The sequence below is a fragment of the Centruroides sculpturatus genome, unplaced genomic scaffold, assembly GCF_000671375.1.
Source record: "Centruroides sculpturatus isolate CEXI.00-Female unplaced genomic scaffold, Cexi_2.0 scaffold707, whole genome shotgun sequence".
Classification (NCBI taxonomy): domain Eukaryota; kingdom Metazoa; phylum Arthropoda; class Arachnida; order Scorpiones; family Buthidae; genus Centruroides; species Centruroides sculpturatus.
In genome coordinates this window covers 114,762-142,209 of record NW_019384935.1, presented here as the reverse complement: position 1 = coordinate 142,209, position 27,448 = coordinate 114,762, and the positions used below count along the sequence as shown (strand labels likewise).

At 28.2% G+C, this 27,448-nt stretch overlaps 1 protein-coding gene across 1 annotated transcript in view; it reads left to right on the top strand.

The window, feature by feature from the left end:
* LOC111632062 (RNA-binding protein Musashi homolog Rbp6-like) overlaps positions 1-27,448 on the top strand; it is a 71,981-nt gene that overhangs the window by 18,619 nt on the left and 25,914 nt on the right. Inside the window, exon 5 of the mRNA XM_023376418.1 lies at positions 3,599-3,640. Within this exon, the coding sequence (XP_023232186.1) occupies positions 3,599-3,640 (42 nt within the window). The remainder of the gene's footprint in view (positions 1-3,598; positions 3,641-27,448) is intronic.

The window sequence follows — 27,448 nt, the reverse complement described above, 5'->3', positions numbered from 1 at the left end:
CTAAGGGGACATTTTCTCTCGGCAAAGATGTTAAGATTTATCCTTCTTATCATCACGGAGACTGACTTCTTGTTTTAGATTTCCCTAAAGGGATACTAGTAATGGTAAGAGAGAGAGAGAGAAGTTTTGAGAAATTCCACAATTAATGAAGGCCTATAAATTGCAATTAAATAGTCTAGATCTAAAACCCAGAGTGCCTATTAACTCTCCAATTCTCCCTGCAGGGAGGCCCTTCCACTTCAATGATTATTTATTCCACATTTCGAATTATTGAATCGATAAGAAAAGTCGAACACTACCAACTGCGCTTTGTTCCCCCGTACAGGGGAAAGCTGTCCTTTTCCTGTCGTTCACCCTCCCCGCTCGTATTAGTAAGGATTAAAACAAACACTCCACCATATCAACAACATTTACGTTTTAAAAATGCATTAATTGTAAAAATAAAACGTAAAAAAAATCATCATTCTTAGCTATTATTTAGCATTTAAATCAATTCGGGGATGAGAAATATCTTGTCAGTGAGCGTAACCCCATTTATCTTTTAAAACTGAATGAGTTTGTCCATATCTCTGAGCGGGATACAAAAAGAGGATATAACTTTAATGTTATACATACTTTTGCATATGAAACTTGAATTTCAAAAGGGGTGGAAGGTTTTTCGTCAAAGACAGACACTTCGACCCGCTCCGTTACCATAGTAACTCGACTCATCGGAAGGAAAAGAAGATTAAAATATATATATATATATAAAAAACAAGTTATTGGAAATGAATCAGTTAACTGCTCGAAGTAGATTGTGTAATTACTGACTAATTTATCTTAGCTCAGTAAACTATGTGTCACAAAAATGTGTGTTTACCTAATTGATTAACTCTCGCCATTTTTACGGTGTATTTCTTGTTCGATACAATATCTGAATATTTAATACGTTTTTTTAACGATTGGTTAAGTACACAATGATCTAGTTAAATATAACTATATGCTTGGATGTAGTCGACTGTGTGTGTGTGTGTGTGTGTGTGTCTGTACTGTACCTGAACCATGGCAGACCTGGTGCGTGGCTACATGATATAAATATTTTAGCTATTTATATGAAAATTTCGTCTCTGAGCATCTTGATCTTAAAACACTTATTCATTTTCGCCATCTTGAACATTTTAGTGCAAAAATTTTCTGTATTTTGCACGTTAAACAATTAGCTTATATTCTAATATATGCATAACTAAAGTATATACTTATAAGTTATTCTAGACAATAAACTGGATAATTTTTCTTTTCAAAAATACACTTTAAAAAATAAAAATGATGTAAATATTCCATTTAAAGTCAAGTAGGTTGGAAGCAAAGAATTATTTAACAATTTTTTTTTTCCTCTTCGCAAACTTGAATATGTAAGTATTTTACTGAACAACAGTAAAGTATTTGAATATGCAAGTATTTTAATAAAAGAATATCCTTTAAAAATGTTAAAGTATCGTTGTTCTAAAATTAATTGTAAATTTAAAAATCTACAAATTTCGATGGTATTAGTTAAATTGAAATGAATGATAATTCAAAATTATTTTAATGCATCTAATTAATCACTTAAGTTCTTAAAAATCACAAAATTAAATTTATCAATTTTTCTAAAATCTCCAAGTTGAGCTTTAAGATCATTTATAAATCTTTTCATGTCTCTCTTTAGTTGTTTAGTGATCATAATTAAGTTTATGAAGTATAAACTTCATTTAGCATCTAATTTAGAATAAATTAAGGAAATTGGGTTCAGTGTTTCATAATAACTTTCCAAAATGTCACCTATTAAAATTGTCTATAAGCCTAGTATTAACAATATGTTGTTATATTTATTTAATTAAAAAATGAGTAAAATTTATCAATTTTTCGATAACACCAGCAATTTTTGCCATCTGGACAGTGGAAATTTGAATATAAATATTCTACTTTTGAAAGTTTAGAATAGCCAATATTTTAGAATAGGTCTTGGTTGACTTTATTAAATTTTTAAATAGATTTTTATAATGTAAAGCTTTAACAATCTGTTGAAATTCATACTTAAAATTTCGAAATATTAAGCTAGATTATTTTTGACAAGTAACACGTTATAACATTTAAATGTAGGAAGGCGATCTAATTATTTTAAAATGAAAATCGTTGCTTCAATGAAAGATATCGAAGATCAAGACCGCAAAAGATAATAGAAAAATTATATTAAAAAAGCTTTAATTTAGTAAATAAAATTAATATTATAAAATAAGCCTATAAATGCCTTTAAAAACGATCCACGAATGTAATTTTTCGGTAGACCTAAACACGTTAAAATTATAATTGAAATTGAAATTTTCACATTTACTTAACTAATGAATGGTTTTATATTTAAATAGTGTAATTATTTATAAAATATAAATAAGAGTAAATTTAATTCATAATTAGATAACTGCTATGTGCACGTATGTTACTTATTTACTTACGTGCCAATTTTATTTCCAACTTCCTTTAAGTTAAAAATTTTAAATTTGGCAGAAACATAAGTTTTATTGCATAATTAACAAAAAATTTGAAAATCAAACTTCTTTTTCTTTTTTATTTTTGTAAAAATTTAATTTAATTTTTACTTTTTTTTTTTTTGAAGGGACGAATGTAATAAGATGAGAATCATTTGTTCTTATATTTTCGATTTAAAGATTTAAAGAGAGAAAGAGAGAGAGAGATAAAAAAATGCAGATAATTTCTTTATTTCTATATTTAAATCGCTGACCTTTTTCGAAAAAAGTACACAGAAACGTTCGGAAATAACAGTAAAAGATCTTTATCCATTTAAAATTAATGAAATATCAATATTTTAATTTTCGAATAGATGATACAATTATGATTTTAATACAATTTAAAACGAATCCTTCCATAAAATTATATTTGTGTTTCATTGCAAATAACTTAACAGAAATGTTTATATTTAATTCCTAATTATTTCTAAATTAAAATCTTTATCTCTATAATATATTAAAGACTCTATATAAAAGCTTGTTAACCGTAATAATTTAATATATTATCATAAGTGGCTATAATATTGGCTAAATATTTTTAAGTGCATTTTGAAGTTTCTTTTTCATCCTTTCTTATTAAAAATAACAGCTACAAATAGACTCCTTTAATATCTCATTATAACTTAACGTGTAATCGCGTCATTGTAGCTTCGGTCAACATAAAATTAGATTTTTGAAAAACAGATTACTTTAACTACCTTAAACTATGTTCTAATTATAACATAGGAACTGTTTTCTATGACGTTGATCATTTTGTGTCGTAAAGAAATAACGTGTAGAAGTTGACTGGTGTATAAAGAAAAATATTATATATATATATAGCTTATATATAAGTCTAGTTTTATAGTGTTTTTTTCCCTTCTTTGTAGATTTCTCTTTATACTTTTCCATGTATCAACATGTTCAATTATGTTAAATCCGTTCTATCTACAAGTCTTTCTAATTAAATTACTAACTTACATCTGGTATAATAAATATAAACATATTAAATTAAAATAAGTAAAACTTTTATAATGTATACGTTTTTGAATGTTTTCCAAATTTATTTTTCTTTATAGATTGACCCTAAAGTGGCCTTTCCAAAACGTGCCCACCCGAAGGTAAGAAGAATTTATTATTATTATTTATTTCTTTTTTTTTCTTCCTGTTTATAATAAGTTTTCTTGCAGAAAATGATCTGCTGCATTATACTGGTTTCACTTTGCATATCGAAATGCTAATGATGCATATGATATAGCGCACGAATTGCTGAAGTAATGCCGAAAAGAATATTTTGAATACGGTCTAGATACTCTCTAATTAAAAAAAAAAAATACAATCTGCTGTAATTTTATATCCCACATTACACTGTTTGAACGAGTATTTAACTTAGAAGTATTTTTTTTCTTTTTTAATTTCTAAATTATTCAGGTTTTTAACTCGAAATGTTTAAATTTCAGCCGCTACTTCATTTATATGCAAAGATAATATAAGTTATTTTGTATTTTAAATACAAAAGATAAAGTGCTACAAGAGTAAATATTAAATTCGAAATAAATCTGTTTTCTTGTAATATTTTTAGATTAAAAAAAAATGGGGAGAGAGTATTATTTCGCATTATATCTATATGCGTACCGGCAACAATGCTGAAAGCATTAATTAGTGTCGATGATTCACTCGGGCAGTTGGGTAGTCAGGCTGTGTGTCTGTACAGAGTCTATCTTAATTTTAATAAAGTTTAGCATAATAAATATTAATAAAACGATAATGAAGTTTTTTAAATTCTGAACTATGAACATTATAAAAATATATATGAGTAAATTTATGAATTTTTCTTATTTGAATAATTTTATTTTAGATATTTTTTGCACGTTTAATTTTACAATTTTTATCATTGCTAATTCGCATCATTGACTGAATATACATGCCAGTAGGAACATTATAAAGATTTTAAATTAAGATTTAAGACGTGATAAGTGTAATATCCGAATATATTCAATCATTCGAAGGACCATAAAGAATAATATTTAAAGATTGGAATATATGTATATATATATAACAATTAATTTCGTTAATATAAAATATTTTTCCTCTTAACCTATTTCATTCATCAGATAATGTCTGCTTATAAATCTCGTCACAAATCTCGATAAATGACTGGACATTAAAGTCACCATCATAATTACTGTACATGTACATAAAAAAAAACTTAATCAATACAATGATAATTACAAATTGTCATTTGTGAAAAGTGATTTGTGAAGGGAGTGCTACGATAAATATAATCTCAGATAATTGTACTTTCCCCTTCATTTCCATTTATCGATAAGTGAAATTTTTCTTTTTCTTCATTTTTTTTCTATAACTTTGATTTTAATTAATTAATTTACCAAAACATTTCTTATTTGACAAAAATGAATAAAATGGCGCGTTTAGTCCCGTTTCTACTTTTTTTTTTCCTCCCAATTAACAACGTATAAAAACCTTTAATAATTTTTTACTATGTTATACAATAGCTCTACTTTCACATTTTTTTTCGCTTAAATAATTATTTAATTTACCAAAAGAATTATAAACTATTATTTCTTACCTTTAAAAATTATAAATATTTGCTTCTGTGTATGTATATATATATATATGTGTGTGTGTGTGTGTGTTGAATGTATAAAAATAGAAAAAAAAATAATAATAATAAATTTCATTAATAATTTTTATTGAGTAAATATGTAAATACAGGTTTCATTCATAATGTAAATAACATTTACTGCGTATGAGATAATAAACATAAAAATTCATTCATAAAAATATTATGTATTAATGAAATCGATAGCATTAAACGTTTTATTTAACCATTAAAAGGTGAATAAATAAAACAAAACGAAATTTTTATTCACAATTTTACTAATGATTTATATAAATAAATAAAATTTAAATTGTATATTTTATTTAAAAATGTACTTAAAAATATTTACTTTAATTTTTTTTTTCTTTTTTTTTTTTATATACATAGAAGTTAAAGGCTATAATTCACGTTTGGATGTTTTATGAAAAATTTATGCATTAGTAATTTTAATATTAAAAAAAAATTTAAAAATAAATAAAAATTTCAAAGTGTTTAATAATAATATATATATGCTTTTTCATCCATGAAAGTTTTCTGTATTTAATGACAGTCTTTTCCTATGTAATAAGTACAAAATTATACTGGTTTTGTCTTTATATTCCTCATTATATAATTTGATTGTATTATATCTATAAATTTCATTTAATCGTAAATAAAATATATAAAATAAATGGAATTCGCTGTAAATTTCATCAATGAAAGAATGTTTATTTCTTTTGTAAAATAAAAATAAAAATAAAAAAAACCAAAGAAAGAAATTTCATTTGTAAAAATTCTTGTAAGGAAAAGGAGTTAAATTAAACGGAAATTACACAAATAAAAAGAAATTTCTCATTCGTGAAATAGTTTAAAATTTTAAGTGAAATTTTATCAGTAATAAATTTTATTTATTTATTTATTTATTCAATATAAAATTAACGTTAAATTATATTAAATATAACTCAGCATACATACTGTATAATATTTATCAGGAAGGATTTCATGTATAACTTTTGATACCAGCTTGAAATAAGTAATTCATTGTTTCCATTTTATAAAATGTATACACATTATATACACTGGTTATAACGAGTAAATTTCTTTCTAGTCCAGTAATGTATTATAATGTTAAATGTCCTTAAACGTATCCGGATTTCTTGTAATGTGTACTTCTTTCATTGTTAACACAATTGAGGATAATAAAAGGGATTTAAAGATAACTTATGTCGTGTCCAAAATAATGCTATTACTTAAGTCTTCCAATGTCATTTATGACGTAAGCATCCCTATGTATTAGTTTAAAAATCATTCATATATTTATGTATCTAGAGGTAGGCGGTGTGTCTGTACGACGATATATTTTTTTAATATAAAAAAACAGAATTTTAAAGTCGAAATAATTATTTTTCTGTTAAATAAGTTAAATTTATTAAATATTTAATAAACTTTTTTTTTATTTGTTTAGGGGATTTGGTTTTGTTACGTTTGCAGACCCTTCCAGTGTAGATAAAGTATTAGCCACTGGACCACATGAATTAGATGGAAAAAAGGTACTTATATTTTATATGTTTTTTTTACTATTAAATATTATTATATATTAAAAATTAAATCGAAAAATTTCCATTTAAGTTAGTAGAAAATCGACATTTTTAATCAGACTAAAAAATTAAGTAAATAACCAAGTCGTTATAATTTTATTAAATCTAAAAAGTAAATGAGATAATTTCTAATAAAATTAAACAATTTATTTATTTTATATATAATAATTTTAAGAGAAAATTATTTACAGAAAATTTTTTCAATTTTTTTTTTTTTCCTCTTTCTTTTTATGAAAATTAAAACATCTGCGATTCACACAATTATGACTCGCATTTAGTTTAACTAAAATATGAACTAGACAAGTCGCTAGCACCGTAGCATGGGTAGTTGGCCTTATGCAGTAAATAGACCTATTTGTATAAAGTATTGGTATTCACATTCTGTATACGTGCACGCTATACAATTCTTGGAAATCCGCACACAACATGAGATCTACTTTACTTTTTTTCCGAAAGAAAAAATTCGAATGCTTTTTAGATGGAAACAATTCGTATTTTTCTAAACTGATTTTTAAACATATTTTTAAAACGGGATAAAAAAATAAATTTTTATCGTGGTGAAATTCCATTTTTGACGCTTTTTTTTATTGCATAAAAAGAAATTGCTCGTCTGTTAGCTCTAAAAGTCTACTTTCCTCTAAAAGAATTTATTTCTATCAAATTATAAATTAAAAATTAATTGCTTTTTATATACCTAACGAATGCGTTTACATGAATTACTAAGCATTTAACAAATTTTTTATCGTATTCTTTCACGATATATAAATTTTTTATTATAAACATTGAGGAAATCATTTTAAAAAGTAATTATTTGTTCTAGATATTTTATATTATATATATTACGAATATTCTCATTATCCAGTAAACTCAGTTACACTGTTTGAATTTAGAAACACGTTTTAGGTGAAAGAGTATAAATTTTGACCATTTCCCAATTTCAATGGTTATATCATGTGACATAGAGCCAATTGATGAACCCCACATATCTCATGGTCCGGTTTTGAATGAACATTTATTGGAATGTTTATTGAGTAAAATTGAGTTCCTTCTAGGAAAATATTTAGTCTTATGATCGATCCTAAGCCCGCTGAGAAGTTAAGTGGGAGCCCAGAGAGACCACGAAGGGATGATTTCAATGTGTCAGAATATATCCTTCCTCTTTCTTTTTTCTCTTAAATCTACGAGTGAGGAGAAGGATCATTTTCATTTAAAGAAACTAAGGGGACATTTTCTCTCGGCAAAGATGTTAAGATTTATCCTTCTTATCATCACGGAGACTGACTTCTTGTTTTAGATTTCCCTAAAGGGATACTAGTAATGGTAAGAGAGAGAGAGAGAAGTTTTGAGAAATTCCACAATTAATGAAGGCCTATAAATTGCAATTAAATAGTCTAGATCTAAAACCCAGAGTGCCTATTAACTCTCCAATTCTCCCTGCAGGGAGGCCCTTCCACTTCAATGATTATTTATTCCACATTTCGAATTATTGAATCGATAAGAAAAGTCGAACACTACCAACTGCGCTTTGTTCCCCCGTACAGGGGAAAGCTGTCCTTTTCCTGTCGTTCACCCTCCCCGCTCGTATTAGTAAGGATTAAAACAAACACTCCACCATATCAACAACATTTACGTTTTAAAAATGCATTAATTGTAAAAATAAAACGTAAAAAAAATCATCATTCTTAGCTATTATTTAGCATTTAAATCAATTCGGGGATGAGAAATATCTTGTCAGTGAGCGTAACCCCATTTATCTTTTAAAACTGAATGAGTTTGTCCATATCTCTGAGCGGGATACAAAAAGAGGATATAACTTTAATGTTATACATACTTTTGCATATGAAACTTGAATTTCAAAAGGGGTGGAAGGTTTTTCGTCAAAGACAGACACTTCGACCCGCTCCGTTACCATAGTAACTCGACTCATCGGAAGGAAAAGAAGATTAAAATATATATATATATATAAAAAACAAGTTATTGGAAATGAATCAGTTAACTGCTCGAAGTAGATTGTGTAATTACTGACTAATTTATCTTAGCTCAGTAAACTATGTGTCACAAAAATGTGTGTTTACCTAATTGATTAACTCTCGCCATTTTTACGGTGTATTTCTTGTTCGATACAATATCTGAATATTTAATACGTTTTTTTAACGATTGGTTAAGTACACAATGATCTAGTTAAATATAACTATATGCTTGGATGTAGTCGACTGTGTGTGTGTGTGTGTGTGTCTGTACTGTACCTGAACCATGGCAGACCTGGTGCGTGGCTACATGATATAAATATTTTAGCTATTTATATGAAAATTTCGTCTCTGAGCATCTTGATCTTAAAACACTTATTCATTTTCGCCATCTTGAACATTTTAGTGCAAAAATTTTCTGTATTTTGCACGTTAAACAATTAGCTTATATTCTAATATATGCATAACTAAAGTATATACTTATAAGTTATTCTAGACAATAAACTGGATAATTTTTCTTTTCAAAAATACACTTTAAAAAATAAAAATGATGTAAATATTCCATTTAAAGTCAAGTAGGTTGGAAGCAAAGAATTATTTAACAATTTTTTTTTTCCTCTTCGCAAACTTGAATATGTAAGTATTTTACTGAACAACAGTAAAGTATTTGAATATGCAAGTATTTTAATAAAAGAATATCCTTTAAAAATGTTAAAGTATCGTTGTTCTAAAATTAATTGTAAATTTAAAAATCTACAAATTTCGATGGTATTAGTTAAATTGAAATGAATGATAATTCAAAATTATTTTAATGCATCTAATTAATCACTTAAGTTCTTAAAAATCACAAAATTAAATTTATCAATTTTTCTAAAATCTCCAAGTTGAGCTTTAAGATCATTTATAAATCTTTTCATGTCTCTCTTTAGTTGTTTAGTGATCATAATTAAGTTTATGAAGTATAAACTTCATTTAGCATCTAATTTAGAATAAATTAAGGAAATTGGGTTCAGTGTTTCATAATAACTTTCCAAAATGTCACCTATTAAAATTGTCTATAAGCCTAGTATTAACAATATGTTGTTATATTTATTTAATTAAAAAATGAGTAAAATTTATCAATTTTTCGATAACACCAGCAATTTTTGCCATCTGGACAGTGGAAATTTGAATATAAATATTCTACTTTTGAAAGTTTAGAATAGCCAATATTTTAGAATAGGTCTTGGTTGACTTTATTAAATTTTTAAATAGATTTTTATAATGTAAAGCTTTAACAATCTGTTGAAATTCATACTTAAAATTTCGAAATATTAAGCTAGATTATTTTTGACAAGTAACACGTTATAACATTTAAATGTAGGAAGGCGATCTAATTATTTTAAAATGAAAATCGTTGCTTCAATGAAAGATATCGAAGATCAAGACCGCAAAAGATAATAGAAAAATTATATTAAAAAAGCTTTAATTTAGTAAATAAAATTANTTTTTTCCCTTGAAGAAGAAGAAAAAGAAGAAAAAAATTAATAATTCGGCATAAGCGAATAATAACGAATTTTTCTAGAAAAGATAAACACAAGAAAAATGAAACGAAGCAGTTTTAAAATAATAATAATGAAAAGCGGACTTGTCAGAAATATTATTGAATATAAATCACCTGAGAAAAAATATTCAAGAAAATGTAAATACCAAACTTTAATATCAAACAGCATATTAATACATAACACCATATTTATATATGGAAACTTTTTCTTCTTTTATTTTTATTTTCGAATGAAATATCATCTGAAGAAAATAGCCATTAAGAAGTTCATTTAAATAGAGAGTCACTTCTATTTTTATTTTTTATTTTTATATTTTTATTTTAGCGGGATGTTGATTTTCCTCTTGGATACTCGCATCGGAAAATATTCTTATAGGAGTTTGTGTTTTTGCAGTTGTTCTCTGTATAATCTCACCAACATATGTCGCCTATGCGACAGAAGTGATGCTATGTTGGGTGGGGAAGTTAAGTGGACTGGTCTTTCTATTATCAGTAAACGGGGTCGTTGAAGTGGGCCGGTTATCGAACCTCTTAGGATCAATATGACTTGCTATACCCGAAATTAGTTGTTCGGTTATTTATTTTCTCTTTCGTGACTTATTATTGATAAGGCAAACCGACTTTTGAGAATGTTTCCGCACGTTTCTACGTGATTTTTTTCTTTTCCTTTAAAACTTTAACAAAAGAGTTGGACCGTTCAAAATATACCAAACTCTGGAGAATATTAGAGATAAGGGACCATCCAAGCGGCATTTTAAGCGGCTTCTTCACATACTCCGACTGCTTTCTATAGATAGTTTTCGATAAAGATTCGAAGAGGAGTCTTACGTTAAAAATATACCCCGAAAACATTATAGATAATAATAATGCCAACATTCCAACCCTTTTTTTTTTGCATCTGCAATTCGTCTAAATGGCATCTTCCTCCCCGTAATCCCTTATACATTCTCCTAATCTACATATTTTTTTGACAATATTATGGTTTATCTTGTATTTTATTCAGCAGAAATTCTTCATTCGTCGACTGAATAAGTGAACATCGGAATGTCAGACCGTAATGATAAGCAGAGAACGTTAAGTATATATATATTTTTTTAATAAAAAAAATAACAGAAATCAATACCTAATCGAATCAAATATGGAATAAATAAATAAAATATGTTATAGATTATATGGAATATACTTTAATGAAGCAAAACTCGAAAAAAGAAACAATAATGATTTATCATTCAGTACAAATAGAGGCTCGTTACTTAGATAGAATCAAATATAAAGTAAATGGGGAAAAAAGGCAATATAGAAGGAATTGGCATTACTCTAATCGAACCTAATACGGTGGAGAGTCATGTATTCATCATTATAATTGAACTTAATAAAATCCTAATCGAATCGAATATGGAATATAAAAAATAACCATCCGACCGAACTCAATAGAAAGTTATAAGTTCTTAATATTCGTGACAAATAGAAAGGAAATGGGCATGTTCATTACTCTAATCGAACCTATTATAGAAGCTACTGTTTATCATTCCTATCGAAACTACCATTCATTATCCTAATCGAAGTTAATAGTGAAATATGGGAATTTATACACGACTAAATACAGTTTGTATTAAGATTAATCTGATTAATAAAATTAACTTTATCATCTCTACCAAAATAGTTTAAAACGTTAGCCAAATATANGTTATTATAAAAGTTGAAGAAATTATTTACGGTACTTAAATTTATTATATAATTAATGATTTTATTTCTAGAAATTTAGCTTGTACGTTGACTATTTATAAGATAGAATGCGAATATAAATAATAAATTTTGAAAATGGTAGGAGAGTTGAAATAAAGAAAATATTTATATAAACATGGATTCCAGCAAGCGAATTTGAGGGATGAACGTGCATCAAAATATCAGCCGAAAACGTACGTTTTTGTAATTACGATTGCTCGGAGGCGAAAATAAGTAACAATAGGTGTTATTAGTCGGAGATGTGAGTTATATTGTGATTAGTTGAATCTCCCTCCGACCAATCACAATGTGATTCTCATTTGTGACAATCACCCCGACCTAACTTGTTTTCACTTCCAATCATTGGTCGTTACGAAAAATATACGGTTTGGTCATAATTTAGATGCATGCGCCTCTCTTAGATTCTGCTGGTGGACACCCATGTTTATATAGATTTTTTTTCTTCATTTGGCCTCTCCTACCATTTCACAAATTTATTGTACATTCATGTTCTATCTCGTATAATATTGTAATATATTTATCGATATACGTTATTTACATCTCTGTAGTTGAATAAAATATTTTGTTTTTAAATTTGGCTCACCGGCTGTAGATTTTTTTGATTACTTTTCTCGGCGAGTCATATCCGAGTTATGACTGGGAACACATCTATTTTCCTACTACTCGTTAGGTTATATGGATTTATATATTGTTTCTACTGAAAAAACTAACACAAAGATATAAATATGTCTGCTTCGTAATCATCAAAATTCTGAAAAATTTAGTTGAAGTCGATTTTTAAATTGCTAATTAATAATGTTAAATGCTACATTAACAGTATATTAGATGATATAACGATAAATAATAACAGTAGACGAAGTAATAAATTTTTTATGATACAGATTCATAAATTATGTGTTATTGCCTCCGCAGCTTTGTTAATTAAGTGAATTTCTACACTCCTATACAGCTTGTAAATAATGTACTATTTGTCGCCAAAGAATCAATAACTGTGATAAAAGAAAGCCAATAAAAATTTCCGATTTAACGATTTCTAATTGTTTCTTTTTGATGGTATAAACTACATTGCTCTTAACATCAGACAACAGCAGAAGTTCTCATGCCATTAGTTCTAATTAAACGAGTTAGAAAAATTGTGTAAACATTTTATTCAGAAGCAGAAAAGCATTTTTAAAGAAGTTATGCACATTAGGAATAATATAATTACCACCAAGCAAACTTTGCTTTTCTTTTGTAGAGGCAACAAAATTTAATGTTGAAACAGTTTACGAAAATTAATGCATTCGGTGCAAGTTAAAGAGAAATAGTTCCATTTTATTTAGACGGTATTAGTGCTGGTCTCATAGTGGTATCCTTTCTAAGCTTACATAATGTAAGCCAGAAATCATAGAAGATTGTTTATAATGATTTATTGATCGAAAATGTTCTCTGGAACTGCTAAAATGATTTCAATGGCTCTATTCCTTAGGAAAAAAATACTTTAAACGTCGTAGAAGAGTTTCGGATGACTCACTCCCTTTTAAACTATTCTTTGAAAATATTTTTCATCATTCATTTTGTTTTTATGTTGTAACTTTCTCTCGATTTTATCCGCAAAAGGTAATAAATTAGATTAGAATGGTTTAATGATTTTACATTTGTCATCACAAATTAATATATAGCAAAGGATTGTACAAGACAATTTCGATTATAGAATACTTACAAGTTTAATTTAATATAGCTTATATGAATTAATTTTATTAATTTGAATTTCTAATCATAAATTAAATTTATATTTGAAGACGTCCTAATAACGAAGTAATATTCAAAAAGTGATTGTCTGGACGTATCTAAAATGAAGATGTTGCTGTTTTATTTTTGCTATTGTAACTAACTACTGCGAGATAAATGATAAGAGTTAACTCATATTAAGAGAAAGAAGTATTGGGAAAACGAATGAAGATCACTAAAAGTAATCAACCAATCCATTGACCTACATTGCTTACTATATTTATATTATGCATTTGGTATACTTTGAATTTTGATGAAAAAGGTAGCTTTAATATAACCCTACATCATTCGTAAATTGTTAAGTGCTTTATGTAAGGAAGAGGCACGTTACTGATCTGTATTGCAGAGAAGAGAAAAAAAATTCATCGATATAATTATATTGGACATTTCTTACAATATCTGTAATTATCTGGCTTATATTAAGAGAAATTGCCTCATCCACACATCAAATAAGCAACTTGCCTTTCAGTGAAGATCGGACTAATTTCCTAAAAGCCTAAAGTTCAACATAGAATTCATTGTATCCAAAGAGGATTCGGTTTATTAATAGATATAAAGGCAATTCTACAATCGACCGGTTGGAAAGTTATGCATTAATACTACATCCTATGATGACTGAATAGGCAATTTCGTATACGTGATTAATTTCATTCTATGAGGTCACGAAAGGATCAAATCGTACGGATCCAAATGAAAGATATTCTTTAGAATTTTTTTTTTCATTTTTAAGAGTATTTAAAACATTAATTTACGTAGCAATACATTAAAGTATTATAATACAAAGTTCATATTCGTTCCGCCTTTAACAAGAAAATTTCCCTTAAGCGATTGTGTCAGCCTCGTATTATGTATACTGCAATATTAAATTTCGTAATTACAATAGTTCAAAAATTGTGTTTATCTCATATGGGACTCATTGTAACTCTATTTTTAGATAGTCACTAATAATTTTGAGGTGTGTATGGTTATTTTTATTGGCTAATTTACTCCTATAGGTTATTGAACTTACTACAAGTTTATCTATTACCTAAATTTTACATTACATTAATTAAGCTGGAAATTACACACGAGGTTTCATTTACAAGTACAGATTAGAGGACGAAAACATACCAAATAAAATGTAGATTAAACATGCCGATGTAGAATTTAATTTCTGACTTTATCGGCATAGATTATTTTTACCATACGTGATAAGTCGCTGATAAAATAATAGTGGAGACAGATCAAATTATTCAATTTTCGGAATTCAAGGATACATTTCAGGCTATTTTGTCCTTGGAAAATTCGGAGAGGAGAAGAAGCTACATTCAGTTGAGAGCGGTCTGTTGTCCAAATTAAGTTTTCGTTAAGCTATTGTTCATGTTTTTGAAGAGATTAAGCAAACAACTTTAGAGATTTGGAAACTTGTTTACCCTTTCAAATTACAGGCTTACCTAGAGGAACTCAGCTGAGGATTTTAAAATTGTCAAAGAGGAAGTTTGTCGTGGACCTACCGGAAGTAGCTGTAATCCACTTCCGGTTAGCGGAAGTCGTCCGACTAGACGCCATTTCCGGTGGAAGCCATTCTTGTTCTCTTCTCACGTCCTGCTCATCATCGCGTCTGGAACCCACAAAGTTTGCTTTGATCATTAGAGGGATGATTGTGAAAGTAGCCTTCTTTTCCAATCCCTTCACGCCATAAAGAAGCGCTGATGGATACAGTATAAGCGCCCTATTTACATTCGCATCGTACAAGAACGTAGAATGTTTTCATCTGTAATCCGCAAAAGGTAAAAGGTATTGTATTGTGAGGATTATGTAACGTTTTCCTAAAAAAAAATCTCTTCTCGATGATTGAAACAATCTCAAATTCTTAACTAAATTTAGAATTCAAATCTTGTTCTACTCAATAAATCAAACAAATAAACAACAAATTACATCATTATTAAAAGTTTTAAACAATTCTCTGGACAATCTCAATGATAGAACTGTTACAATAAAAATAAAAGAAGTGCTAACGTTTACTCATTTGTCCTAATTCCTTCTTTTGTTGTTCAAAAATCTCAATTCCTTTTGGGAATCCAAAAGTTGATTGGCTTGTTTCTAAAGCTAGAAGTCTTGATTGGTATTTTTGATTTTCCAAATAATTACTTTGCCTATATTTATATATAAAAAGAAAGTTCTTTTGACAAGTTTTATAACATAAAGTTAATTTGTTTTCAAAATAAAATAATTATAATAATACACTTTGTGTAAAGAGGATTTATATAATTGCATAAGGCGTACTGTACATAAAAATTAATCAATAACGTCTATGGAATCCTTACTCGATTTGTTTATTTTTAAAAAAATATATATTTGTTTAGTCTAATCGTTTGTTTATCGGTAACATAATTAACTTATTTTAAATATAGAATATATTTATAAATAAGCGAAATGTTAGTCATAGGAAAATGAAATAATTAAGTTTTCTCTTGTTAAAATTCTTGATTTTATTAAAGTATGAGGGATAAAAACACGGTTATTTACAAATTAAACATCAAAGCTACTCATCTCGTACAGTAAACGCTAATTTATTGTTTTCTGTAATTAATTAAAAGACTATTTTACTTGTTTAATAAGGTAGAAAATTCGGTTTATTAAAATTATTGATGTTTATAAAGTTAAAAAAAAACAATTGATTAACTTAATGTAGTAGAAAATATTTTATTTACCAACGAACCAATCAAGCTTGAGTTTTAATTAATCGATTTCATTTATTAACTAGTTTATTGGTCATTTCGAATTTTTGAAAAAAATTTATTCATTTTATTGGCTATTACCAGAATAAGGCGTGTACTATTGGTATGAATGATTTGAAATATACCTTGAATAATTCGTTGATTGGTCGAGATTTAAATTTTAAATTTGATTGGTTTAGATTTAAATTTAAGGAAAATAAAATTTTTGTAATGGAATGAAAAATGGATCGTTATATATTATCATAAATTTAAATTTTTCTTTTTATCAAAACATAAAATGTTTTCAAACAAATTATTTTAAACATATTTATGTAGAAAATCATCCGTCATTTAAAAAAAAATAAAATAAAATTAGAATCAATTTGTAATTAATCTTTACAATCAGACCATTGGAAAGGTTGGAAATTCTTTTGTAATTTTTAAATATTTCTGCTTAAGAAAATAACTTTAATCGATCGATTGAAAAATCTTTTTATATATTTTGCAAAATATCAAATTACTAAAAGTTATTTTATAGAGTCTAACAAGGATTATCGTTTTAAATTATTTCAAAATGTTATACTCTACTATAAATAGGTCTTGACGTTCTATATATAGTTACGTAGGATTTTAAGTGTGATGATAATGATGATGATCGCTATGACGACGACCAAGAAGTATTTCTAGTTGTAATATTTTAAAATAATGCTGCTCGTGATCTACGACCATGCTTATTTAAATCAATCGAGCATTACCGGTCTATTAATCAATTACGAAACGTAGAATCGATAAGTTCTATCGGATTATTATTTAAATTTAGTTACGTGTGATCGGTCGATGATGTTTATGTGTCTAAATGTGATCTTTCACTGGTCGAAATGAATCTAAACCGACAAAACCCGAAGTCTGCGTATACATTATTTCCTTAGAAAAATAAAATATTTAAAGATACTTTTATGATAAAAAAAAACTTTTTTGTATGGAATAAATAACGAAAAAAAACCCTAAACTCGGGAATTTTTCCTCACTTAAAAAGCACATCCAGTCACAGAATCCAAGAACTCTTCCGAACGATTTGAAATTGATTAGATTTGGTCACGTGTCCCATTCCGGTTGCCCCTGGCAACGCATGTGTCCTTATCAGGATACCGTACTTCTGACGTACTTTTGCTAAACTTTTCGATTGTATATTACACGTACAGATAAGATAATGACGTATTTCTTGTATAAGAACAGTGAGGACGGTTTCCGTTGCAGAAAGACACTAAAAGCTAGTCGCTGCTTGGACTGGGAGGTGGCCCGATGTGCGGGAGGTGGGGAGTCGATTAATGAAATTATAATACAGGGTCGTCGTGCATCACTCTACCGTTGCCATGGTAACCACAGGTGAGGCTATTCACCTCCATACGTGCCTCGCGACTGTCGCCATGGTTACCGATTGAGATGTCCCGAGTTCGGCATTTGGGAGATTGTGGGTTGGAGAGAATAGCAATGGACGATTAGTAAGAATTCTCCCGTACGAAATACCTCTTATTTGTTGTAATTAACCTTATTGTAAATGTAGGGAAGGTCTCTGTTTTTGCTCCATTTCTCTTTGCTTAGAGCATTTTGTAGTCTTCTTTCCGTGTCTGCCTGAATAATTCCAAAACTGAAAGGCAAATTTGGATGAAGGTTGACATCTGCATTATCCATTTAAATGGCTCGCTATGTGTCGACTTCGATTATAGTAACGGTTTATGTATGGGGGTTATTTTGTGTATTTCACTTGAATAACTTATGCAGTATATTGTACTATAATCAGCCGATTGGAAATTTTATACGAGCATGCCGAATATAGCCTTATAACTTATCCAAGGAAAAAAGTTTTCGAATTATGTGAATTAATCTTATAAAATATTATGTTGAGGTTTCAGAAGACATACAAAAGCTTGGTTCGGTAAAAAAGTTAGGGAAGCCAAAGCAGTAGAAAAATGATATTTGGCTTCGCTTATCTTATTAAAATTATTATGATTAAATTGATTATAGCCGGGTTTCTCTACGTGTTTGCTATTTAAATATTTAACGTAATCCTCAAGCGAAAGGGTTAAATATTAGATAAAATGATTCGGTTAACCTTGACCTTTTTTAGCTAATTGGGGTCAAGTTTATAAGCCTTATAAAGGTCGCTTGGGTCCTATCGATGCCATCTTTGAAGAGTCCTATAGGAATTTTTCCCATCTACTCCTAATTCTTAAATCCTGTAAATGATATATCATTTAGTTATTGGCAAAGGTGACGAAATTTTGGCAGAGGCTCTCCTTCCTCGACTAGAGCATTCATCTTCATTGATCCTTGACCTTTTAGATGGGTGACATTATTTTCTCGGCTCTACTTATATTTAGTAAAATATTATGTAATTTTATCTTCCTTAAAATATGATCTAGAAAACATCAAAGTTGATGGGAAGCAGTTACTTTTTCCTAAGTTGTTTTCTTGATTAATCTGTGCACATGTTATTCTTTTAGATAAAATATGGATGTTAGTCACTCTCTGTTGTAGAAGACAGTAATTGAGGATTTTATCTAAAGGATTAAGTCTACTTAGGACTCTTACTAGATACATACACTAGGGATAAAGAGTATTGACTGGGCACACGTGTCATATATTGTACTTAGGTAAAAAGACCTTATTTTATCTTTTATATAAACAATCTGGCCCAAGAGTATAACATTGTTATGCAAGGAAAACGTACAGTATTTAAGATGATAAGAGCAATATATCTCATATAGACGGAAATTTAATTATTGTAAGTAGTTATACACCAGTTTAAGAGAAAATCTAGAATTTAATTAAATCTATATAATTTAATCAGTAGCTAGAGAAGAAACAGGAAATATATTTTATTTGAGCAGGAATAAGCTAGTAGTGAGACCTATTATGCACGCTTTCATAATTAATAGATCTATTATATAAGCCTACAATGATAAAATGATAAATTTACATGCATGCTATTATTATTATATAGAAAGATCTCTATTAGATTATGAATTTTCATACTTAATGAGAATTATTATAAAGCCTAAATAAGGCAATTATTCTTAGTTTATTTACTAAACGAAGTTAATTAAAAATTTATTTAAATCACGAAACTATTGAATAAATGCTTCGTCAAATGTTTTAGAGATTAAAAATCGGATTTTAAAGCCTATCTTTTCTCAGATTTATAAAATTCTCTATGATTTTAGAAAGATTTCTTAAATCTGTTAGCATACTTAAAGCGAAAACATAATTTTGAAACAGAATTATCTTCCAAGTCATGATACTCCAGTAAGGAGCGGTCAACGTTACCACTTTTCTGGTATGATTTGTGAGCATCAGGCCGGAAATGTGAATCCCAGAATTCGTTTGCAGAGCAGTTAAAGTGACAGCTCCATTAGAACAGTCCAGAGACTGATATCTCGACTGTTGGAACGTAAGCAACCGACTCACTTAAAAGAGCAGTTATCATATCATGTTAAATAATTTGTAGTTTGGAAACGTCAAGCAAATTGAGAATAAAGTTTTAGGAACCATATGTTGTAATCATGCTTCCATTGTTTCATTTCAATTTTTATCCTGTTTAAAAATTGCTTAATGTCCAAAAAGTGAATGCATCCGCATTTCGTTGGCCATTGCCGAACTTTTCCAAGACACGGTGACTCTACCTTTTCATTTTGATAAATAACCAAAGTGTTGCGGCCATTTTTCAACTCGCCCGACTCTTTAGAAATTATCTATTTATTTATTTAATGTAAAATGTGAAAACAATAACCAATAATAATACTTATAACGGTTCTTACGTTTGTAAATAGAGACTTAAACGATCGGAACGAATGTTTATTTGGCATTTCCCGTAATTCATTTAATATTTTTACATTCTATATAAAGTTAAATATTTACTTTATATTATTATTTATTTAACGAATATTTTAAAAAAATATAAGCGAAGAATTAATTGTAAATTTTGATTGTAATTATTATGTAATATCCTTTAAACATTCCAATATATATTCATTCAAAATATTGCTTTTATTAACCATAACGTGTATAAAATAGCTGACATAAATGTTTCCATAAAACAGGACAACATTATGTTTATTGTCGTCACAACAGACTATAAATATATCTTTTTATTATCATTTAAACTATGCATATTTGTTTTGAGAGCGCTTCATTCATGTAAACCGCTGTTTCTATTAACTAACTGTCTATATTTTTCTCGAATTTTTCTAGACAATTATGTGACGTCATTGGCACGCCATTTTGATCTAGTTACTTGATTTTACTCTTGTAAAATTCTCTTTACGTGGGCACTAATCTCTTTGGCCAATTTCGCCCCAAGGCTTTATTTTGTATGAATTCGTCTCTAGAGAAGTACGTTCATTAAACCCACTATACTTATTATTATTATTATTATTTGGTGGTTGAAATTAATGGAAGATACTTCCAGAAGGGAATGTGATTTTGGTGTTTAATTTTAATGTCTTTTAGTGATCCTATTCGATACCAGAAGCTCTACGCTTCGATAAATGCCCAACGAAAGTACTTGAATGTTATCTGCTACAGTCCTTGAAGCTATTTTAAACCATTTTTCCTTCAGAATAATCACGTATGTAAAGAGAATTAATATTTAAAAGTTATAATATTTTAATCGATAAAAAATCGCTTAAAAGAAATCATTTATACGACTCGTAACAGGATATACCAGTTTTATTCACATTTTGATAGAACGNATTCGTCTAAATGGCATCTTCCTCCCCGTAATCCCTTATACATTCTCCTAATCTACATATTTTTTTGACAATATTATGGTTTATCTTGTATTTTATTCAGCAGAAATTCTTCATTCGTCGACTGAATAAGTGAACATCGGAATGTCAGACCGTAATGATACTGCTACAGTCCTTGAAGCTATTTTAAACCATTTTTCCTTCAGAATAATCACGTATGTAAAGAGAATTAATATTTAAAAATTATAATATTTTAATCGATAAAAAATCGCTTAAAAGAAATCATTTATACGACTCGTAACAGGATATACCAGTTTTATTCACATTTTGATAGAACGACGACTTTTTTCCCCCTTACAAGTTCCGTTCTTACGGCTTTTCCAGCATAAGAATCGAAGCAGTAACAGAAATATTCTCTTTTCTTACGCTTTACACATTTAAAATAACATTAAAACGTCAAGATAATCAAAATTTTCTTTTAAAGATAAACAAATATAGCTAATACATCACGAGGGAACATCAAAAAGACATACATGACAGTTAGTTTCAGCTCCAGGCTAAGCAACAGATTCTCTTAGGAGAGATGGTGAAGATGCAGAGAAAGAGGGAAAAGAGCAGAAGCTCGGAAATGTTGACCAACTTCCGGAACCAATATCTCGCTAGTTTGTTTGCCTAACAAACGCCAGCGTTTTAATTTCTCTTTTCCTAATTACCCACTACGTTAGGATGTTTGTATTCCTCTGGCTTGATTATAAGACTTTTCTTTAACAAATAAATGTCATTGGCGAATTTTTCTCTTTTTGATTGTCTTTTCTGGAATTCTCTGATTGTCTATTAAAGAGTTAACGATCCATTTTTTCCTTCTTTCTCCTCTTATTTCTTCTTGCAAGCGAAGGTAATAATAACTCAATCTGTAACATTCATTGCAAAATAAAAAAAAAAGAGATAACAGAGAATGCTAAGATTGAGATAAGAAACGTCCGAAGACGAAGAGATCTAAAGGAAAAGTTTATCTTATAATTTAATTCTAAGATTAATCTTTTACTTTGTTTATAATTTTATATGATAAAACTTAAATTTTAGTAATAATTTTTATATTATAAACTGAAATAAGGTATTTTAACTTGTGGAAATCTATCAGGACATTTTGATGATTCAAAGATATTAACAGAATTTTACAAAGTACAAAAATTATATCTAAATTTACTGTTAAAATTTCTTAAAATAATTCATAAATCGTATAAAAACATAGAACAAATAGGTTTAGATTATGAATGTTTTAATTAATAACAACAAGATAAAGGCCTACGACTAAAATGTATAAAAGAATAATCTAAATAAGAATTTTAAATTTTCACCAGGACCAAGTTTAATTTTTTCCCTTGAAGAAGAAGAAAAAGAAGAAAAAAATTAATAATTCGGCATAAGCGAATAATAATAACGAATTTTTCTAGAAAAGATAAACACAAGAAAAATGAAACGAAGCAGTTTTAAAATAATAATAATGAAAAGCGGACTTGTCAGAAATATTATTGAATATAAATCACCTGAGAAAAAATATTCAAGAAAATGTAAATACCAAACTTTAATATCAAACAGCATATTAATACATAACACCATATTTATATATGGAAACTTTTTCTTCTTTTATTTTTATTTTCGAATGAAATATCATCTGAAGAAAATAGCCATTAAGAAGTTCATTTAAATAGAGAGTCACTTCTATTTTTATTTTTTATTTTTATATTTTTATTTTAGCGGGATGTTGATTTTCCTCTTGGATACTCGCATCGGAAAATATTCTTATAGGAGTTTGTGTTTTTGCAGTTGTTCTCTGTATAATCTCACCAACATATGTCGCCTATGCGACAGAAGTGATGCTATGTTGGGTGGGGAAGTTAAGTGGACTGGTCTTTCTATTATCAGTAAACGGGGTCGTTGAAGTGGGCCGGTTATCGAACCTCTTAGGATCAATATGACTTGCTATACCCGAAATTAGTTGTTCGGTTATTTATTTTCTCTTTCGTGACTTATTATTGATAAGGCAAACCGACTTTTGAGAATGTTTCCGCACGTTTCTACGTGATTTTTTTCTTTTCCTTTAAAACTTTAACAAAAGAGTTGGACCGTTCAAAATATACCAAACTCTGGAGAATATTAGAGATAAGGGACCATCCAAGCGGCATTTTAAGCGGCTTCTTCACATACTCCGACTGCTTTCTATAGATAGTTTTCGATAAAGATTCGAAGAGGAGTCTTACGTTAAAAATATACCCCGAAAACATTATAGATAATAATAATGCCAACATTCCAACCCTTTTTTTTTTTGCATCTGCAATTCGTCTAAATGGCATCTTCCTCCCCGTAATCCCTTATACATTCTCCTAATCTACATATTTTTTTGACAATATTATGGTTTATCTTGTATTTTATTCAGCAGAAATTCTTCATTCGTCGACTGAATAAGTGAACATCGGAATGTCAGACCGTAATGATAAGCAGAGAACGTTAAGTATATATATATTTTTTTAATAAAAAAAATAACAGAAATCAATACCTAATCGAATCAAATATGGAATAAATAAATAAAATATGTTATAGATTATATGGAATATACTTTAATGAAGCAAAACTCGAAAAAAGAAACAATAATGATTTATCATTCAGTACAAATAGAGGCTCGTTACTTAGATAGAATCAAATATAAAGTAAATGGGGAAAAAAGGCAATATAGAAGGAATTGGCATTACTCTAATCGAACCTAATACGGTGGAGAGTCATGTATTCATCATTATAATTGAACTTAATAAAATCCTAATCGAATCGAATATGGAATATAAAAAATAACCATCCGACCGAACTCAATAGAAAGTTATAAGTTCTTAATATTCGTGACAAATAGAAAGGAAATGGGCATGTTCATTACTCTAATCGAACCTATTATAGAAGCTACTGTTTATCATTCCTATCGAAACTACCATTCATTATCCTAATCGAAGTTAATAGTGAAATATGGGAATTTATACACGACTAAATACAATTTGTATTAAGATTAATCTGATTAATAAAATTAACTTTATCATCTCTACCAAAATAGTTTAAAACGTTAGCCAAATATAATAATATAATAATAGAAAGTTACAAACAAGACACATTCATTTCCGAAGAAAAATCGTTATTTGCGGTGTCTAAATTCGCCAAAATTCGCCTAATTAAACCTAATAAGAGAATTAAAAATTTCATTTCTTTATTCTAATCGAACCTAACGAGTGAAATAATTTCTACACCGAATCGATATTCTAATTAAGCACACACAGTGATGAAATTTTAGTCTGGTATTTTTTTTTTTTAGTCAATAATTTATTTTAAATTACATTATTCTTTCCACTAATAATTATTTACCTTACCGTAAGCCGTTTAATGCAGCAAAATACCTTCATTTTACCTTCAATAATCGACATTCGAACAAACTAATTGACCCTAACAAGATTAAAGCACCCCCCTCTTTTTTTTGTTCCTTATAAATCAATGAAGTGTAATTGAATCTAATAAGCGGCGATACAACGTAAATTTAATTCGATTGGGGGAAATAATTATTTTTCGAACTCGATTAAAGATTTTTGTAGGGATTTAGAATATTTTATGTTTTCCTTTTCTTTTTTTTCTCATTGGAATCAATTATTTTGCCTCCGACATCCGCTTCAATCGAACGAAATTAAAGATAGTTTCGTCCTCGATATACATACTTACACAAATTATATTTTACAGTTTCCTATTGCCAAGAGACAAATTTAATTTGTAAAAGATAGATAAATGCTCGGACTAACTAGTTTTAATGACTTGTTAAGTAGAAAACTTCAACATTATCTTTATTTGATTTTAAGTAGAGTTTTCGTTTCAATGAGGTGCGATATATATATTTTTTTAATAAAAAAAATAACAGANTATCCTTACGAGAGATATAAAAATATAAAATAAAATGGAAACTTTTCGTGAATCCGTAAGTGGTAAATATCTTCGTTTATAAGTTTAAATGGTGAAAAAAATAATTATTATTAATTTATTAATTTTATGAATTTTTATTGGTAAATTTATCATGGCGCCATCTGTTAGTAATTTATATTATAAATTTTAATTTTGTCTTATTTATTTAATGGAAGGTTTAATAGTATTTAAATTTGAAAAAAAAAGGAAATTATTTGTTAATAATTTATTTACCGTTTTCAGGCTTAAAATATAAACAAATATTTATCGTTTTAGCTTAAATCTAATGAAAATAATTTTAATTTTCTTCAATGGATTTTAGTCCTCTTTTTTTTTTCCTCCTTCTCCTCCTCCTCCTCCTCTTCTTGTTCCTTCTTCCGTTTGGTTTCTTTCCTTTTCTATCCTTTTGTTTGGTGTGTTTACGTTTCTCCATCCGTTCCATTCCGTTAAGTTTAATCAAGCGTATATCAAAAATTAAATCGTATCATTAAAGCTTCATAAATAAATATATAGCCGCAGATATATGTTCTTATTCGTAATTAAAGTGTTAAAAATGATTTTTTTAAAAATACGATATGGATATAAATACATTCTGCCAGCCATTAAGATATAAAACTTGCTAATAAACACGATATTTACACGTTAATGCGGTCGGTGGACCCCCTTTTTTTTCATAAGGATGCGGGTCTGTCGCTTGTAGAGAAGAATGCAATAAAGGAAGAAATCTGAGAAAATTTGATAAAAATGAGAAAGTTAAGAGAGGTTAATGCGTTATGTGATGGTAATTGTTTTTAAGAGTATTATAAATTAATTAAAACAAGTGTAATTATACATCGGAAATGATATTGGTGAGGATGAAGTAGCGGTTGAAAATAGCCTTGAGACATCTCATTAAGGGGCCTAAAGTACGTCCTTCGTAATCTCTCTTCTCTTCGTAATGACGTACTAAGGACAAATTTCCATCTCTTTTCATCATCTTTCAGCTAATAACTGTTTTTCTCTTTAAAATATTTTCTATGTCAGAATAAATAAACTGTTTCGATTTTTATCTTACGTTTTCTCTCTCTCTCTTCAAAAAGTTGGCTCATTAGCGTCATTTTTTTCTTTTTCTCTCTCTCTCTCTTCTTATTCTCTTCTCTTCTTCGAAAAAATAAAAACTTTTAAATAAATAATATTTATAGAAAGGAAAAGAATTCTCTCTTATTTTTTTTAGGAAATGTGTTTTGGCGTTACAACGTCTCAAAAACCGAAAATTTACTGATTTGTAAGATGATCTCGATGCCGTCTAACACGTGAGTCGATTAACGAATCAAAAAACTGCTTACTAAAGCTGAATTTCTCTTTAGTAAGTAATTTTCAATTCGTTAACCGAGTCATTTGGCGTGAACGTCATAGGGAAGGGGGCGATGGCCTATCCGCATTAATTTCGAATTATATTATCTATAGGATAGTATATTATGTACTTAAATCGAAATTTAGATATTTATCTGTTATTTAAGGAACCGATAACGTTTTCTTTATCTATCCGGCTTTAGTTACGTTTTTATTTGCATTTTTGAAATATATATGTGTATATATAAATCCATTTATTAATAATTCTGTAAGAATGATAAATTATTTCTGTATTATCTTGTGTAGTACAGAGTGAAGCATTTACAGAATTATCCTGTAAATACAGAAAATTGATTAATCGAACTTTATCGTTCACTTACAAGATTCTGAATGTTTACGTAGTGATAAATTTTTCCTACTAAAACTTTAAGTCGCGTATGGAATTTAAGCGAATAATTTTTTTTTTATAAGCAATTTCTGAACAGATATAAAATATATATAAATTATATTTTCTACTCAATTTTTCTACAAGTTCTTTTCTAACTTAAATCCTCTTATAATCCGATTGCTCTATGTTATCTTTCCATCATCCGTCGCCATTCTTCCTCCGCAAGCGAAAGTGTATTCAAATAAATTCCGATCGCATTTATTCATTTTATTTTGGATGATTTGAAATTTATACACTTGATTAAGAGTGTTTTTAAAAGCCAAAATTCCATTTTGTGTTCATAACTTAAGAAAAAAAAAGGAATTTCATCGGGATTTAGAAAGATTTCCAACTGGTAGTATCGGTTTTAAGAACTGTTTGGTATCCATACAACAGCGCTATAATAAAATTCAGAACACGAACCATCCAGATACTGTACTTTCCACCGAAGGAAAAGAACTTCTACTTTTATTTGTTGATGCTTCCAACCCGAACGGGATTTACATATAAAAC